This window comes from Alosa sapidissima, chromosome 1, assembly GCF_018492685.1.
Source record: "Alosa sapidissima isolate fAloSap1 chromosome 1, fAloSap1.pri, whole genome shotgun sequence".
Lineage (NCBI taxonomy): Eukaryota > Metazoa > Chordata > Actinopteri > Clupeiformes > Clupeidae > Alosa > Alosa sapidissima.
This window is the reverse complement of record NC_055957.1, coordinates 37309556-37327410: the sequence shown is the minus strand read 5'-3', so window position 1 is coordinate 37327410 and position 17855 is coordinate 37309556. Positions and strand designations below refer to the sequence as shown.

Sequence of the window (17855 nt, the reverse complement as noted above, 5' to 3'; positions counted from 1 at the left end):
GATCAAAGAAAAAAGGTAATAATTAAATGACAACTCTGAAGATTTAACACACAAAGACAGCTTTAAAATTCAAAGTACTAGACCAGTAAGCAATAGACCAGTAATGCTCTACCCAGAGTCTACAGAGTCCAATAGTCTGGGACTGCACTGATGATAATACACAACACGGGTGTCTGGAGGTTCCTTTTTGGCATTTCTGACTAACTACATTAATTACTGTCTGCAGCTTCTGATGGTGGTTGGATTAGAAATAGGCAAATGGCCCCACAGAGGAACCAAAATAGTCCATTTAGTCATGAACACGCCCATGGTTTTTCCCATGGTAACTAACTACCTAATCAAAATTCATTCCAGAGGCACAGATTGGTATTGCAAATGTTACAGGTAGATTGAATTCCTTGTTAACACCGTGCAGTGGTCATTTTTGCTGGGGAATCAAAGCGTTGTGAAGTATTTTTATCTGTGTCTGGTGTAAAGGGCATAGCAGGAGCAGTTAATTACCATCATGTCAAAAAAAAAAAACAAGCCCGATAACCTGATACAATACTGCTCTAGGAATTTCAGCATGAGGGATCCTGAATCTAGCTATTTTTGCACTGTGCAGTATTGATGATGATGGGTTTCTCCCTTTCATTAGAGGGAGGCTATCTGGGCCATTTACCCATTCATATTCAAGTATAATCATTTCAACATTCAACAATGAGGCCCTGTAATACCAGCCTGTGTCTGAGATAGCTGTGGCAGCCCTGGGGCCGGTTGAAGTGTGTGTGTGTGTGGGGGGGGGGCTATGAGACATCCAAACACCAGGCTAGACACTGTTAAGTTTAGCTGCTGGAGTGTTCCACATGTCCTGAGGCCTCATTAATGGTGCCTGTGAAGCCAATATGCTCAGATGCCCCTCAGGACGGGATGAACATGAATTAACCAAGGTACACATGGAGGTAATTGGTAAACAGTGTTATAATTAGCACTGTCTGAACATTGTCTGTTATTGTCTGAACACTCTGGAAAGGTTCTGAATCCACATTACAGATATCTGTCGATTCTAAATTAAATTCATTAGCTTAATGTTGTTTTGGATTTTGGGATACTTGGCTGGCTGATGAAATGTTTGCTGGTATTCCAGCCCAGAGCACAAAACTACGCCGTGCGATATCCTGGCACGTCTCAATGAGGCCCGTCATATTCACACTGTTCCTGCAGATGACATGGCAGCGGACGAGAAGCTTACATTTAACGATGACCTGTGCCACGGCCTCAATGATGCCCAGGCTGCTGATGGCCACACAGGTGTAGTTGGCCGACTCGCGTACGCTCTCCAGCTCCAGGACGTTGCGGCCCACGGGCATGGAGTCTTCTGGGGTCAGGTCCTCAGAGTTGAGCATCCATTTGACGTAGGGCATGGGCGAGCCTACTGCCACGCACGTGATGTTGACGCTGCCCCCGGGCATGATCTCATGACTGGTGGGGAGGATGGTGAAGCGCGGGGCCACACGCCGAACTGGAGGAGGGAAAAGATCGACAAACACAGAGGTAACAAAAGTGTGGAATAAACACGGGCTTCACGCACACACAGCACAGCCTTAGCAATCAGATCTGCTGGGATATGAACAAGTGCTTTCTTTGGACTACCATTTCAGAATGTACTTCTTTGCTGTTCTGGATGACTATCACTTCAACTGTCAAGAATCACACAGAAATCCAACTCAAGTTTCTCATTTCCGATTACTGCAGGACTCAGATGAAGGGATAAGACCAAAAAGCAGTCTGGCGCATCGAGAGGGACAGCGGGAGACACCGCTCGCAGGTGTCAGACGGCTATTTTAGCCGTAATGAGCTCCCAGTATAAAGGAACATGAAGACCATAATGATGGGACAAACGGAGACATTTTCTCAGATCTGCATACGCCTTTATAGCATATAAAGATTCCAGGCATGGTTCTAAACCTACGGCTACACCCCTGCTAGCTACCTTGCTGCTTGCCGGTACAATGAGAAACTTAAATTAGATTTTTGTGCCTTAAGGGGCAGAATCAACCAGATGAAGCCTTTTCAAGATCTGACATGGTTCCAATCAATAGGTGCAGCTATCGATCTCAGAGACTTCATGCAGCGGGAGGCTGCAGCTCTGCTGGAGAGAGTGTTTTGAGTGTTCAGATATCTCAGCTCGAAACGGGGAGGAGAAATGGTGCATATCTCGCATGAGTCATGAGTCGCTTGCATGCCTGGACAACCGAGGTAGTGTGTGTGAGAGAGAAAAAGGAACAAGATGGTCAGGGATACAGAAGGACAGGTATATGGGCTGCCATGTGCTTCAGGTCTTGCTGAAGAAAGCCACATTCAGAGAAAATGGGGCTAGTGTTGTGAGGAGGCTGCTGCAATGCACTCTGGGAGAGATTGCAATAACGCTGCTAATCATAATAATAATAATAATAATAATAAAAACATATTAAATGTGTAAATCCCTTCTGTTGGTGGGTGCTGTGGATCCTACACACACCAGGGTAAAGGATGTAATGTGATGAGGGAAACATGAAGAGGGCGGTGAGACAGAAGGGACAGAGGTGTGTGTTTAATGGCATCAGTTGAGAAAACTGTGAGTGACTAATAAAGGAGGAACTACTGGGAGACAAAGAGAGAGAGAAAGAGGAGAAAAGAGACCTGAGCATGGTGTAGTGCAGAGGGATGCTGAGGACAGACATAATGGCAGAGCGGAGGGAGAGACGTGAACCACCAACGCGACAAGACACAGAGAAAGGGGAGGGGGGGGGACTGGGACTCAGTCAAAAAAGACTGGCTGTCAGCACATCTGCTCACTCGTGTGCAAGGACAGAGCTTGAAATATGACTTTGTAGTTGAGAGCACAGTCACTGCCGAGCTCTCTTAGGCTGTGTGAAGTTCTATACGCACAGCGACTGTGTGAGAAACGACAAGGTCTATTTCAGGCTCCGAGTGTTTAAGAGGGGGGCTGGAGAGCACAGAGCCAGTTCTTCTGACAGTCTTGTCTTTGATCCGGTGGCTCAGATGGTCTCTGCTATATGGCTCCGGGTAGACACTCCCTGACTTGGGATAAGAGAATATCCCCTATCGCAAAACCTGTGTACAGCTACTACTGGAAGAGTAGGCTACTTTATGCAACACTGCATTCACCAATGCCTCACACTCAGATATTTAACACTGTTGTTTATTCCAGGCATTTGTTTCCTGTTATAATCTCTCTCATTCTAAATACATATTTCAAGTGCTTTTAACTCAGAACTCTGTCACTGTGAATGAGTTCCTCTAGACTCTAATAGAGTCTAGAAACTGTCTTTTCCAGAAAAGATTTGGCCTTGCTCCTTAGCATTAGTGATTTAGCAAAGATTAGCAAAAATTCAAACCCAATCACAGAAACATAGCAGATTATGAAGGGGCAATTTTGTTTCTTGGAAGCACAGCTTTTTCAGTGAATAAAAGGGCATACTTTTGATAACAACCTTTAACCAACATTACACATTTGTTAAAATTGTAAAACTGTTATTTGCCAGCAGATACCCAGAATTGGACACATACATGTTAGCACATGAAAGCCTCAGCTGGATATTAACATCTAAACAGAGACTTAACAAAGCTGACTGCTAATGATTACATGCCTATGTGAGTATAATGACAAATAAAGACTGGGTTAATAGACATCATCCACATGCAACAATCAGGGCATGCCATCTCTGGTTAAGTAATTTTTTACACTTTTTAAAAAAATATTGCACCTAACGAGAATTCTACTTGCCACGTTTTTAAACAAACACCAAACGATAAAAGACTAGCACTAGTACATTTCCATAGAGAACAATTGGGTTAGTAACCCCTGTGACTAGGATAGATTTCCACCAACTGATATAATTACCTCAGTGATTTGATATAGGATGCTGCCGTTTGGTTATAGATTTTAAAACACCATTCTAATGGATGACAAAGACGACACTTTGTCACAGATGTCACTTTAGGCACTGGTAAAAGCCTAAACTGATAGCATCTCTTTGTTGTGAGGCCAGACCTAAATCATGGCCCCAGCTGTTCCTGCTCAGATGGATTTGTCACTGTCGAACCCTGGCTGCTCTGACACCCCAGTGAAATTAATAGTGCATTAATCCAGCAGTCATTGTCCACCCAGCTGGGAGTGCTCAAACCGAGCCCCTTAAAACCACTCAGGCTCTAGAACAGTGGCACCATTGGCCCGAGGTTCATTTCCTTCCATGTGTAAGACAGCAATAAAGGGCTCTATTGAACAAACACTGCTATAAAAACAATGGACAGCCAGGGCTGGCCATTTCTTTGATGGCCACAGTTCCAGAACACTTCAGATGAAATGCTACAGTGATAGCGCATGGCAACGTGCATGCGCGGCAAGTGATTCACACATCAAATAAGACCATTTTAAAATGTCAGAGGACACTGTGGCATCAGAACTCTGTGGTGTTTCCCTCCCTCAATAAAAAGTCACTGAAAAAACAAAGGGAACAACTTGAATTGCATCACTGTTAGTGAATTAGGCACTGCTCCTGCTTTAAATGACACTATACTGCAGCGAGCACTGAAATCTAAGCAAAGATAATAGGATGAAGCCCAATTATATATTTTATTCTCCATCTTTGCATTTCTTCCACATGCAGCATACAACAGACCATGCAAGCGCATGCCACAGGCGAGGGGCCAAATCAAGACTACACATTCACATTGCATTCGCTCACATTAATTACGTTACAGAGTAAACACATGGATGTTTCCTGATAAACAAACTTGAAGATGCTATTTGGGGAGTTGGGGAGGGGTTTGTGATGAAGGGAAGGTTGCACGATGATCAGTCTACCGAGTATCACGGGAGGGGATTTGGAGTGCACTGGATTAAGACTATACTTCATCCAACATCAGGCTAATCCCCATTGATTGCGATACTTTCATCCATGCAGCATTGATGCTAATCTCATTTCGTAACACACAAGGGTAAAAATGAACTCATTTTTTAATGGAGTACCTTTCCCAAACAACCACCAAACTAGTTCTGCCATGTCTCTTTGGAGCAGTTCCAGTGGCATGGTGTAATCTAATCTAATGATATGTAATCTAATTTGACCTGTTGTTGTGGAAAGCATCTGGATAGTATTGAATCTAAAACATAGATAGCTTTGGTTATAATATTCTAAGCTAAAGATAATCTATAAGTAGTGCTTGTTAATAGGAATAAAATGAGCCCCAGTATAAGGTAAAACATTGGGCACTGGAATGGTTACACGACAGAGGTGAAAGATAGTCATTCACTGCCATTGATTGCATTCAAATCAATAGGTTGGAAAATTGGAGGAAAAATGAAAACCACGATAGATCTATTTAGCACTAGCTAAGGAATGAATCCTTTGGACACTGAGAGCATACACACAAACACAAGTCCCACATCCACAATAAGCAATTACAGTGCACAAAACACAACAAACACACACGGACATACGCTCACAACAACACACAGAGGAAATGGAAGGAGGGACAACGAGCACAGTTCATTAGAAACACATAGCCATCCAAACAAGGTTCCTGTTCAGGCATGCAAGCATCGTTACATTCTCCCATCATGCAGAAATGTCCTTAATTTCCAATTACTGGGTTTCCATGACAACACGTGCACAGAAGCCTTCAAAGGAGGAAGCAATTCCAAGGTTTTTTTGCAAACAAGAAAAGACCCCACAATGCAAAACGTAAACACCCTAACCAAGCCCTGTTATTGTTCTCCATTACCCTCCAAGAAATTATCTATTTTAAAAAAATAAAATATGAATCATGATCTATTTAAAATATGCTGTGAATAAATCTAGTTCTAATATGTTTTAAAACTGTCTGTAACTGAATGTCGTTTGAGTTTTTTTTATTTTTTTTAAAGGAAGTAAAAAAAGAAACGAAAAAACACACCAACCTTCTCGCAGCTCTTGGGAATGTAAGGGGGTTGATGCAGAACACAATGACATGAGGAGGAGAGAAAAAATAGGGGAAAGACAGAGAGAGTAAAAAAGGCCACCTCAAGGATTTCACCTGCCACAATCTCTCAGTTTCACTCCCTGCTTACCTCGTCTGGCGCGCAGGGCTCCCACACGGGCAGCAGCAGCAGCCTACCGCAGCCCTGCGCTGGGGCTCGTGGGTCAGCCCCGTCCATCCCCACACACCACTACCAGCTCTTCCACATTGAAATAAGATTTATGTTTCTGTAACGTGGTTTTGTGGAGAAACATTTTTAGAAGGAACCCCTTCCTTATGAAACTATATAGTAAAGAGAGGCCGCTGGGAGGTCGATGCAGGACACTACTCTGTGGGTTTCAACGTCAAACACGAACTGCTCTCCAAGAGAGGTTGTCATAACAGGACCAGCAATGCCAACAGATAACATTTCTATCCGTAGCACTGTGTGAAACTTACCAGATCAGCCTTTGGTGCTGCTCCATGGTTCTTAATGACCCCCCTCCCCTCCCTTCCCCGGCTGACCTGAGTTAGCCTTACATAAGCACAGCCTTCGCTCTGCACAGCCTGGATGAACTGGTCAGTGCCCGCAGTTCCACTCTGAATGAACTGCGTGTCATAAGGGAAAAGGCCACTGCTCTGAGTGCCATTGCCACCACTGGCCTACCGCCCCCCCCTCACTCGCTTGGGAGCCATAAATTAATTATGAGTGTGAGTTCCTCAAGAGTAAAAACTTGTAAAGAGAGGCTGGTGGTGGTAAACGGCTAGCCTTCCTCTGCCTTCATGCTGCAGCCCCTGACACACACATCTACTCTGAGGAGAAAGCACTCCACCAGTCACCCAGGCTGTGCATAGCTAAGCACTATGCAGATGGCTCTTGGATCTGATGTTTGTTTGGGTAATCTGTCATGCAAAACAGTCAGACTGTTCTCTTCATGTGAAATTACCAGTAGGCCTATCAGCAAGGGATGGTGTGTGTACAATGTACTGTAGCAGATAAGCGTACGTGTTTGTGCGTGTGTGTGTGTGTGTGTGTGTGTGTGTGTGTGTGTGTGTGTGTGTGTGTGCGTGGGCGTGCGTTCGCATGTGTTTGTGTGCATGTGCGTGTGACAGCCAGAGGTCAGGATGACCCTTTTGTTTAGGGAAGTGAATAAAAATGTTTGTATTCTTCATTAAAGGGCCTTGATTAGACAATGACTAATTATCCCTCAAGTATAACTGCTAACAACAGTTGCTATATCAACCAGAAAACCCCCCCAGACATCTGTGTTCATTAGTATCAAGTCAAATGATACAAGGTATTCAAATGTTCTTTGTGCATCCTAAAGAAATGTAGAGAGGATGGAAGGCCCCATTCTTATCCTATCCACAACACATCTCTCCTTTCATTCCCAAAAATGGACTCAAATATGAGCCTGTCTTGTCTTATGTCTGATCTGTTCCCAGTGCTAAGAGTATCATATTAGTAACAAGGTGTTAATAGTGAAGACTCAACTGTAAAGGGTGAAAAATCGTCTCAGTCTTTCTATCTTCTCTGCCCTCTCTGCTCTGCAGCTCACTTCTCCGTGTCCAAGAACAATTCTTTGGCAACCTGTCTATTTTTTTCAGTCACTAGAGACACTGTACTTTGATTATAATCTGGTTAGCTTGCCTAGCAGGACAAGGTGGCATGCAGCAAATTAATATATGGTCTTTGTTTGAAATATCCATTTGTTTTTCCCTAGATGACTGGTCATTGACAGACTGTATTCATAATTTAAAGCGAATCCCACATTAATTTAAAGCTGGGCATTTTGGCTTGCATGAACAAGCTATCTAATGAATTTCATTAAATTCAATTAACGTATTTACACTGTGCATCAGAAAGAGTTTGGAAACGGTTAAGGCAAGAAGCATTTAGCGATGCCTAAATCAACAGTCAGCGCTAATTGACTCTAAAGAAACAATTACACGCCTCTAGGCCCAGTTTCTTCAATATAAATTAGCTTTTGTAATGCTATGATTATTCCAAAGCTCATGAACCGGAAACACTCTGAACTGTAAAAGAGCACAAGGTGCTGTGTACTGCACTACATGAGCGCTAAATGAAATTCAGCTGTTTCAAGAAATACTATATCATGTGCACCATGCAAAGTCCTACAAATGGAGGGCTACTGCAACCATATTCCTTCAGTACAATTTATACTGTATTTCTTACAAACACGTTCTTCATTGATTTCCTTTGATTATTTTATGTGAGCTGTAATCGTTTTAGTTCTTGTAGTAGATTTGTCATTGTTTATTACGCTGAGGGCATTTCTGGTTAAGGGCAGAGCGTGCAGCGGCTGCTGAGCTGAGATGGTCAGCGAGGCCGAGCAGCCCTCTCTGGACCGGCGACTCGTGTCCTACCTCTCACGTAAAGGTTGGCTGGGGCGGAGAAGCGCACGCCCTGGGAGTTGGACGCTACACACTCGTACTTCCCCTGGTCCATCTCCTCACTCTTGTCAATCTGCAGAGCACCTGGAGAGAGCCACACACACACACACACACACATACACACACACAGACAGGGACAAAAAGAAAGCGAGAGAGAGAGGAAAAGAGAGAGAGAGAGATGGGGGAGGGAAGTGGAAAGAGATGGAGGGGAAGAGAGAAATGCCAGAGATGTTAAAAGAATGCCAGACAAGTAAGTAGTGAGGTCAAAGAGAATAAAGAAATAGAATGGAAGAGGGAGTGAGGGTGGGTGTAGAAGGAAATAAAAAGTGATAAGTAAGCATACAGAAAGAGAGTGAAAAGAGGAGAGAAGAGAGAGAGAAAGAGAGAGAGAGAACAGCAGATGAGATTAATAATTCATTCATGAAAACTCCTTATTTAAACTAGAAGCACTGCATAAACTGCATCTCATTAACATTTCCACAGCCACCAGACTCTTTAGCTTTAACATATTTATCCCCAGCTCAACGCAGGCCAGAACCCTGGAGCTGCGTTCCCCTTTTCAAATCAATTAATGTTTTTAATGCCAGCCTCTGCCCTCGCCCAGTGCACCCCAGTCCCTTCCCTCTCCCCCCACCATAATTACTTTTCTTTTCAAGTCAGTGTGACTGTCCCTGCGTCCCATGGCAAATGGCTCACAGCTCTCCGCTCCCCGCCTGCCCTTCCCCCACCCTGCCGCCAGCAGCATCGCGGGCCATCTTAGAGGATGTCCAGAGGAGCAATCACACGCGCGCAGACAAGCAGGATTAGCCCGACTCCAGCTAACCGCTCTGGGGAATCGCTACCCGTTGGGTGCCTCTGACAAATTTTCACACAGCGAGATAGGCACTAAAAGGCTCTTCAGAGACAATGGGGACTTTAAAGCAATGTGACCGAAATGGTAATGCTGGCAGAGGGAAAATGCGGCATAGCAAGACTGCTTTGTAGTGTGTGTGTGTGTGTTGTGTGTGTGTGTGTGTGTGTGTGTGTGTGTGTGTGTGTGTGTGTGTGTGTGTGTGTGTGTGTGTGTGTGTGTGTGTGTGTGTGTGTGTGTGTGAATGTGGCTATCTGTATCCTTGGACCAAAGACACAGCTTGTGATGCTCCATTCTATTCCTCTCTTTTAGTCATTGAGGCCTAGCAACACTTCTAGCCAATTTTTTCATGTTCGCTGGAGGACTCAATTCCACAATTAAAGGCATAAAGCGCTAAATTGCAACAACAGCACAATTAAAGGCATAGCTCTAAATTACAACAGCAAGCAAGTAGCTTCATGCACATCCCTGCCTGCCAACATTAAATTTAGTCTATTGTCAGATGTTTTTATACAGTACAACAATTATTGCATCTCATCTCTTTTTATCAAATTATAACATTTTATAGTGAATTAATAGTGCCGACTAAAAAGAACACTGGTCTTAAAATAGGCTGAGATGAAACGGCATGCTTGTCTGGCTAAAGCTGAATCCCCCCACACACAAACACATATTCTCTGTTTTTCTCTCTCCCTCTCTCTCTGCCTCTCTCTCTCGCCCTCTCTCCCTCTGAGATTACAATACGATCTCCTGCACCGCTTTGATTGAAAGCTGGGCCTGTCAGCGTCCATCTCGCTCTGCCGTTCACCTGCGCCGGCCTCTGGGTTTTACCAGCCCCCGCTGCAAGTGGCCCCGCCCTGCCCGCGAGTAAGCAGGCCCTGATTAAAGGAGGCCGCCGGCGGTCCTCAGGCCTGCTGCAGCTGTCTTGCTGCGGAGATGAGCTCGGCTGGCAGGGCAGGACGGGGAGGGGGAGATTGATCTGCAGGCCTCAGGTGTGGGCGATAACAAGAGAGCAGACAGAGGCAAATACATTCTCAGTGCACTAGGATGTAACAGAGTGGGGGGGGCACAAATGTTCCTGCCGTGGTGATTTGTAATCACTCATACGTGATTGCTCGATACTACGAGGCAGTGCCTCCTAGTGAGTCTATAAACACTCTCTCACAATCTCTCATTTATATTCTGGACTGTTTGCTAATGCGGTAATATAAAATATTTTCTTTAACGCAGTGGTCATAGTCTGCATAAGTCTGACAGACTGTTTTTACTGTTTGTTCTGTGAATACGACGAAAGCTTAAGAAAATACATTGAGACCGAAACATACCCTCTGGTTAGGAGCCCTACCACTACCTCCATTTCACTCTCTCTCTTCTTGTGTTCTTCCCCTTCCCAAACACAACCCATCCCCTGCTTCTCTCCCGACAGCAAGATCATTTGAAGCTACAGGTAACAGCATAGCCATTGATTTTTTTCCTTTTTTGGGGGGGTGGGGGTGGGGGGGGGGGGGCAATTTACAACACTCAAGGAAGAAGTTGGAAGGCAAAGTTTTGTCTCGTTAAGGCACATGCTTTCTGTTGAACCGACTCTTTCCTAGCATTCGCCTCAGTCTCTCCCCTGCACACGCTCTCCCCACAGCACACAGTCATTTTTTGATGCTTGTTTGGTTCTTTCCCCGGCAACAGATCCCCAAGGAATACACCAAAGCTGAATTCTCAGGCTGTCTTGACAAGACGGCACAAAAAAAATTGGAGGAAAGAAGAAAAAAAATCTTGACTGGTACAACAAACTTGCTCATACAGACAGGGAACAGAGATGGAAGACAGTACAGGAGCAAAAATAGAGAAGAGGGAGAGAGGATCTTGGTGGGGGAGGTCTGTGACTGAGTGGTGAGGGTATGAAATCTCGTAGATAGAACACCCGGGTAGTGAGAGACTAATTTACCACCGCAGCTCAGCTGAACGGAGGATTTCAAAGATTCAAGAAGGATCTATATGCTGGAACTAGAAAACACTGGTGTATAATAAATGAGTGCATGAGGTGGACAATGTCCTTCCAGTTAATATAACAAGGCTTCAGGGGCTGAGTCTTTATAGAAGCATACAGTTTTTATCTGAGTGTACAGTTTATATCTGAGTACAGTTTATATCTGAATGTACAGTTTATATGAGTGTACAGTTTATATCTGAGAATAGTTTATATATGAGTACAGTTTATATCTGAGTATAGTTTATATCTGAAAGTACAGTTTATATATGAGTGTACAGTTTATATCTAAGTATAGTTTATATATGAGTACAGTTTATATCTGAGTATAGTTTATATATGAGTATACAGTTTATATATGAGTGAACAGATATGAGTGTACAGTTTATATCTGAGTATAGTTTATATATGAGTACAGTTTATATCTGAGTACAGTTTATATCTAAGTGTACAGTTTATATATGAGTGTACAGTTTCTAAGTATAGTTTATATGAGTACAGTTTATATCTAAGTATAGTTTATATATGAGTACAGTTTATATCTGAGTGTACAGTTTATATCTAAGTACAGTTTATATATAAGTGTACAGTCTATATATGAGTACAGTTTATATATGAGTGTACAGTTTATATTTAAGTACAGTTTATATATGAGTGTACAGTACGCGGGCAGAGGTGAGGCTGGAGTGGGACTCAGGTGTGGTGGGAAAATAGTATGTTATTCCTAAATGGAACACTATGCATATGGGCTGTAGACAGGGTATGGCATTGTGAGAAACGACCCTATTTGATTTGATTGGAGTGTAGTGTCTGTCGAGGCCAGCTGGAGATGGGGAGTTTGATTATGGTGCAGCGGGGCTGGAGGTGAGTGAGCGAGTGCGGGCGAGTGCGGGCCACAGCTCCGTGCTCCAGAGCCGTGCGAGCCTCGGGCTGGATGCCTCTGGTGGCAGCTGCCATCTGTCAGAGTCTAATGCATTCATAAACGCTGCCGCCCCACATGGCCAGGTACTGCACTCTCTCTCGCTCCCTCTCTCACACACACACACACACACACACAGTCACAGGCTCTCTGTCTCACGCACTCTCTGCCCCTCTATATAGAGCAGCACTTGAGGAAATTACTGTTGAGTATTGCGTAAATTATAGTTTATTTCCGTAAATTACAGTTATAATCTCATTGTTAAGAGGTAATTATGAGGATCAAATGGTGGTGAAGAGAGGTGGAAAAGAGAAGGAAATAAAACAAGGGGGGGGGGGGGGGGGTCACATGGAAAAGAAAGTCCACACAATTCCTGCCCAAAAGTGAAAAAATAACGTGACCTAAAGCTCTCTTCAAATGGAAGGTGCTGGCCGGACCATTTAGCTGATAACAAAGCGAGGCCTCTTCTATTGGGGGAATATGAAATGGCGGAGCTGGAGCGGTCGGTCATGCTCCCCGTGACAGGCTCCCACAGGCCACTGCCCCTGCGTCCACCGCGGCCTGACAATGCAGTGCAGCGCTGCGCTGCGGCTGATGAGAGGGAATAACTAATGCCCTCCATTACAATTCCTGTTCTCCAGCGAGCAGCGCCGCTCCACGGGCTCTGCTGCAGCCTCCCTGCCTACTCTGTGCTGGAGGGCAGGACTACGGTGGACTGCAGACTGGGGTTTGTGATTTGGACAAGAAAATGCCTTTGGAGAGCCGGCTAGATCTGTTTGAAGGAGGGAGCCTGTGTTTTGAAATCTTCAAATTCAACCTGGATCACTAACTGTATAAGGACGGCCTTTGGATGGTTTATACTAGATGGGCCCACAAGACGAGTGGGACAGATATGAACAACAACACTGTCTGAGAATGATTTAGTCTGTGTCTGTGTCTTGCAGGGTCATGCAGAAAACACTTTTCTTGAGAGAGCAGAATTACACAAAGCCTATTAATGTTCCCTACGCCCTTTTGTCAAGCCTCTGACTCTAATACTTAGACACTCTCTCCCTGAGGATGTAGTGAGAAACACACAGTCACACAGTAACTCTTCAGCGCACAGATTCTCACTGCAGTGCTGTATTCTTCAAACAAAAGAAACAGACAAATAAGTATAATTATGCACATACTGACTTTAGGGGCATCAAAACAAGGGGAAGATGCAAAATGGCCACCAGGCAGTGGATTTTAGGAATTAGCTGCTACTGTCAATAGTAATGGTAATACTAATTGTTGTGCTATCAAGGTTATACATGAAACAACAACAATTCTACGGTGACCCATGTATGGGGACAAAGTGGGAGAGAGCATGGAAAGAGGCAGTGCTAGAAAATATGTTCTTATCACTCATATCATTTCAGTGGTCTGGGGAGCAATGGGCAGAGTTCCAAGTCAGTGAGAGGAAGAGAAGATGGGGAAGAGTGATTTGGAGGGAAGACAACTGTCAGGATGACATGCAGTTTTTTTAAGATGTTATCATCCTCAGCAGAAGAAAAGGTAGTTTCAGGGTCAGAGAGATACTCACCAAAGACGCCTGAAGATTACAAAAAAGAAAAAAGAAAAAAAACACACACACAAAACAAAAAGAACAGAAAATGATAGCTTTTAGCGGTGCTTGTCAGATGGAAGTGGAGGTCATGATGTTTTGCCGTCTTTTGCTTTTGATAGTTATTTTGATGTTTTGTTGTTGGGAGCCAAGGAGCCATGAAGTACTACAATGGGTGTGTCAATGGGGATTACACATGTTTCAAAAACAATATGCAAAGCAAACCAAGGAAGCGGATGAAACGTTAGTATGTACAAACTAGCAAGATTTTTTTTTAATTGATGAATGTCAAAGATGGATATGTAAGCTTATTATACGGCTCTTCACAATGCAAGTAGAATGCTCCATTGACTTGAATGGGATTTCCGAAAGTTCTAGCGGTCATTATTTCTTGGGAAAGGACCTCTGAAAACAAGAATGACCGCTGTCAATGGCAACGGAGTTTGCGCTTGGAATTTCATTCAAAAGTGAAAGCAGACGGTTGATCAGCTGTGTTCTAAAGAATGTTTGATTCAAGTTCAGCGTGTGTTGCGAACTATTTGTTTCTCAGCAAAAGCCACGACGAAACAGTAACAAATAAGTGTAAAGAGACATATCATGGAGTTTATTTTTTCGTTTTGGCAAGTAGCCGTATAATAAGCGGGATAATGTATAGAACGCCGGTCATTATGGGAAAATAAGTCCCTTCAAGACGAAACAAGACCCCGGAGTCCGGTTCGCCCTGTCAGGACTTATTTTCCCCATAATGACCGGTGTTCTATACATTATCCCTTACATAATTTTCATAATCGTTTAATGTTTTGGTATTTCCGTTGCACAATCGCACAAATAATATAGAATCTTAGAATTGAAATCATTATTGTCTACAGCAAAGCGGTTACTTTTGCAGGACTTACACCAAAGCTCCAAAGTGATTGGGTTGTGGAAAACAAAAAATTAAACTTCACCAGCCCTTTTCGGAAAATTCACACCAATAAATAAGTGAACATTACTCGACTGTCCGCCATCCATTTGCAACCTGTTTCCCATTTTGCCACAAGTCACATGCAGAATTAATATCACCATAATCCAAACATCTATTCCATTTCTGGCATAAAAACAAAATGAAGACAAAAAAATAGCAGCCATGAATTTGCAGGCATGACTCACCTGATCGCAGCAGTTTGATGCGTCCACTGCTGGCGCTGGGCTCCACAGGCAGGAAGTCCTTGAACCAGGAGATGACGGGGTCTGGGAAGCCACTGGCGGCACACAGCATGGTGGCCGTGCGAGTGCGCTCCACCACCTTCAGCTGGGGGCCCATGTCTATGGAGGGGAAGCCCGGGGGAAGCATGTCCTCTGTGGAGGCAGAGAGGAGGAGAAGAATAAAATCCTACGGCGTGCATGCATGATGACACAACCCAATCAAAGTTCAAAGATATGGTTCTAATGAGGCTGTCCATGTCCATACAGCATGGATCATTAATTTATATGCCATTTAGCTATGTGGTTAATTCAAATGAGGTATTAATGTTCTGCTTGAGTTGTAATGAGTGATTACACATTACATGTAGTTCCTACTGATATGTTCTATACTGCACATGTAGTTCCTACTGATATGTTCCATACTGCACATGTTCCATACGGCACATGTAGTTCCTACTGGTATGTTCCATACTGCACATATTCCATACTGCACATGTAGTTCCTACCGATATGTTCCATACTGCACATGTTCCATACTGCACATGTAGTTCCTACTGGTATGTTGTCTACTGCACATGTAGTTCCTGCTGATATGTTCCATATTGCAATGGTTAATTTATTCAAAACCAATACCTATTTCTTGTGCACAACATACTGTGTGTAATGCTTAGCTGAGGCATACACTGACTGGAGACCGAATTCTCAAATATGGCGGAGTGACAGAGAATATTTCTGACTTGTGATAAAGGTGTACAATTCCCACAGTTTGAGGCTGATGTTTTAAAGCTTTTGCTGTCAGACTCTACCTCAACTAATATTAAAGTAAAACTGTGATTAAAGTAAAACCCTTGACAACCTACATTATCTTGCTGCCTAAAAGTGCTGAATCGTTTATTCCAAAATAAGAATTCTACATGGTGACCAGCAAGCAGTGCCTTATTTAACAGTACTATGCTGAAACTCAGGCTGGACAATTCTACAGCATTTCCAAAACCACAAGCTTTAAACACACAGGAAAGATGCACACAGTTGTGTCCAAAAAGGTGTTAAAAAAGCATGTCACTTTTGGCCAAGAGCAAAACAATTACATTTCCAAGAGAAGCAGAAGCTTCCAGCAAACACAGCTTTTTGACATTTTGACAACGTGAAAAAGCAGCAAGAGCTCAGCTCAGGCTACGCTCAGTATGGGCTCCCATCCAAATAAAACCCCAAGCCTCTAGATCCCACATTGTGATAATCTCATACCTGCAATGTCCACAAAAAACAACAGCACACCGTTTCGCTGGTGAGCTGCCAACATCAGTATCATCATGTCACCATACACTCAGAACCCATGATTAGGAACTACTCGCCCACGCTTTTAAGAAATGATTTAGTTACTGTTTTGGTCTTAAGCACTTCTAATGTTTGGGTCTGTTCGACAGGAAATCTCCTACGGAGCACTCCCGACATTTCCTGAGGCTGAGTAAGACAGCAGGCAGTCGTCCCTAACATTAGAGGTGTCAGCCGTAAATTGCGGGGAGGAAGAAAGCCTCGCTCTCCTCCAAGGCTTAGCTGAGTGCTGTAATTACACCCCTTCCTAATCACTATGCACAAATTCACCTCGGCAGCGGCAATGTCAATTACATGCATTACGAATAAAGTTGTGGGGGGGTGTACCCTCCAAGTAATGATTATTTGCTAGCATTAATTGAAAATGTACACAAACAATAAAGCACTGAGTGAGTGAGTGTGTGTGTATGTATGTGTGTGTGTGTGTGTGTGTGTGTGTGTGTGTGTGTGTGTGTGTGTGTGTGTGTGTGTGTGTGTGTGTGTGTGTTGAGTGTGTGATTGAGTGTGCTTGATTGAAGAAAGGGAGCATTCTTGTATGTGTGTACTGTATGTGTGTGCGCCTATGTGTGTGAATTTAACAAGACTATAAAGTGAACATGAACTGAACCCAGAGAAACCAGCTTCACGCTAAATCTCCCTAACGGAGCCTGAAGAGGGCCTGTAGAGGGACTAGCTCTCCTCTCCTGCGGACGTCCCTGCCTGCTGATGAGGCTGCCGTCGCCTCATTTGGATTTAATTTAAGCTTAGTTTGGTCAGTCTGGCTCATGCCCGCAAGGGCATGCAACGATTTAACGCTCCGAGCAGAGCCGAGCGAGCTCTTTAGGGAATCGGGATGAAGCACACAGCCGCTCGCTGGCGGCGAGCGACTGCGTTTTTTAAAGAGCCATTTCGGTGCCGAGATGAATATCATCTCGCTCCCATCACAGCGCCGGCAGCACAATCAGAAAAAGAGACCTCTCCTTCCGGAGTGACATGTTCTGATGATGTGTAGTCATCTCACAGAAAGGAGGGAAATGTACTAAAGGGAAGAGAGGGTGTGAGGGGCTGACAGGGTCAACACCGGCCCCTCTCTGGGGATGGGTGCCACTTCTGATCGTGCATATAGGGGCTTTGAAAAGGAAGACTCATTAAGGCAAATGTATTTCCTATCAGTCAGGACTGAGCGGGAGATTGAGTGGGACAGAGAGAGAGACCGCTAAGGATGGGCAATGCAGGCAATGGGCAGTGTTTGAGTGCAGAATTCCACTGACCGTCTAGGGGCATGCTGCTGAATGTGTCTGTGTGTGTGTGTCTGTGTGTGTGTGTGTGTGTATGTACAGTATGCATGTGTCACCCTGACCAATGCTAATTACAGGCTTGTCCTCATGTGGGTGAATCAGCACTAGAGAGGAGATTATGTGAAAGACAGAAAATGAGAAAGAAAAAAAGAGAAGGAGAAAGAAGGAGAGAGTCGATGAGCATATCCCCCAGAGTTTCATCCCCACCATGTACACAAAGCTAGCACTGCAGAATGCTGCACTCCTCTCCTCTACAACTCCCCTCTAGTCTTTTCCACTCCACACATTCACATCCATAAACACACACACACACACACAAACAC

General features: G+C 44.1%; 1 protein-coding gene across 9 annotated transcripts in view; it reads right to left on the bottom strand.

Moving 5' to 3' along the window:
• Nucleotides 1-17855, bottom strand: part of LOC121681552 (receptor-type tyrosine-protein phosphatase S-like) — a 68889-nt gene that overhangs the window by 31864 nt on the left and 19170 nt on the right. For 7 of the 9 annotated variants that reach the window (XM_042061382.1, XM_042061603.1, XM_042061528.1 and 4 more), the window contains 4 exons: nucleotides 14888-15076; nucleotides 8371-8481; nucleotides 5945-5956; nucleotides 1232-1501 (listed from right to left, as the gene is read on the bottom strand). In XM_042061382.1, coding sequence (XP_041917316.1) covers nucleotides 1232-1501; nucleotides 5945-5956; nucleotides 8371-8481; nucleotides 14888-15076 — 582 coding nt within the window. The remainder of the gene's footprint in view (nucleotides 1-1231; nucleotides 1502-5944; nucleotides 5957-8370; nucleotides 8482-14887; nucleotides 15077-17855) is intronic. The other 2 variants (XM_042061676.1, XM_042061881.1) reach the window with 1 other exon arrangement.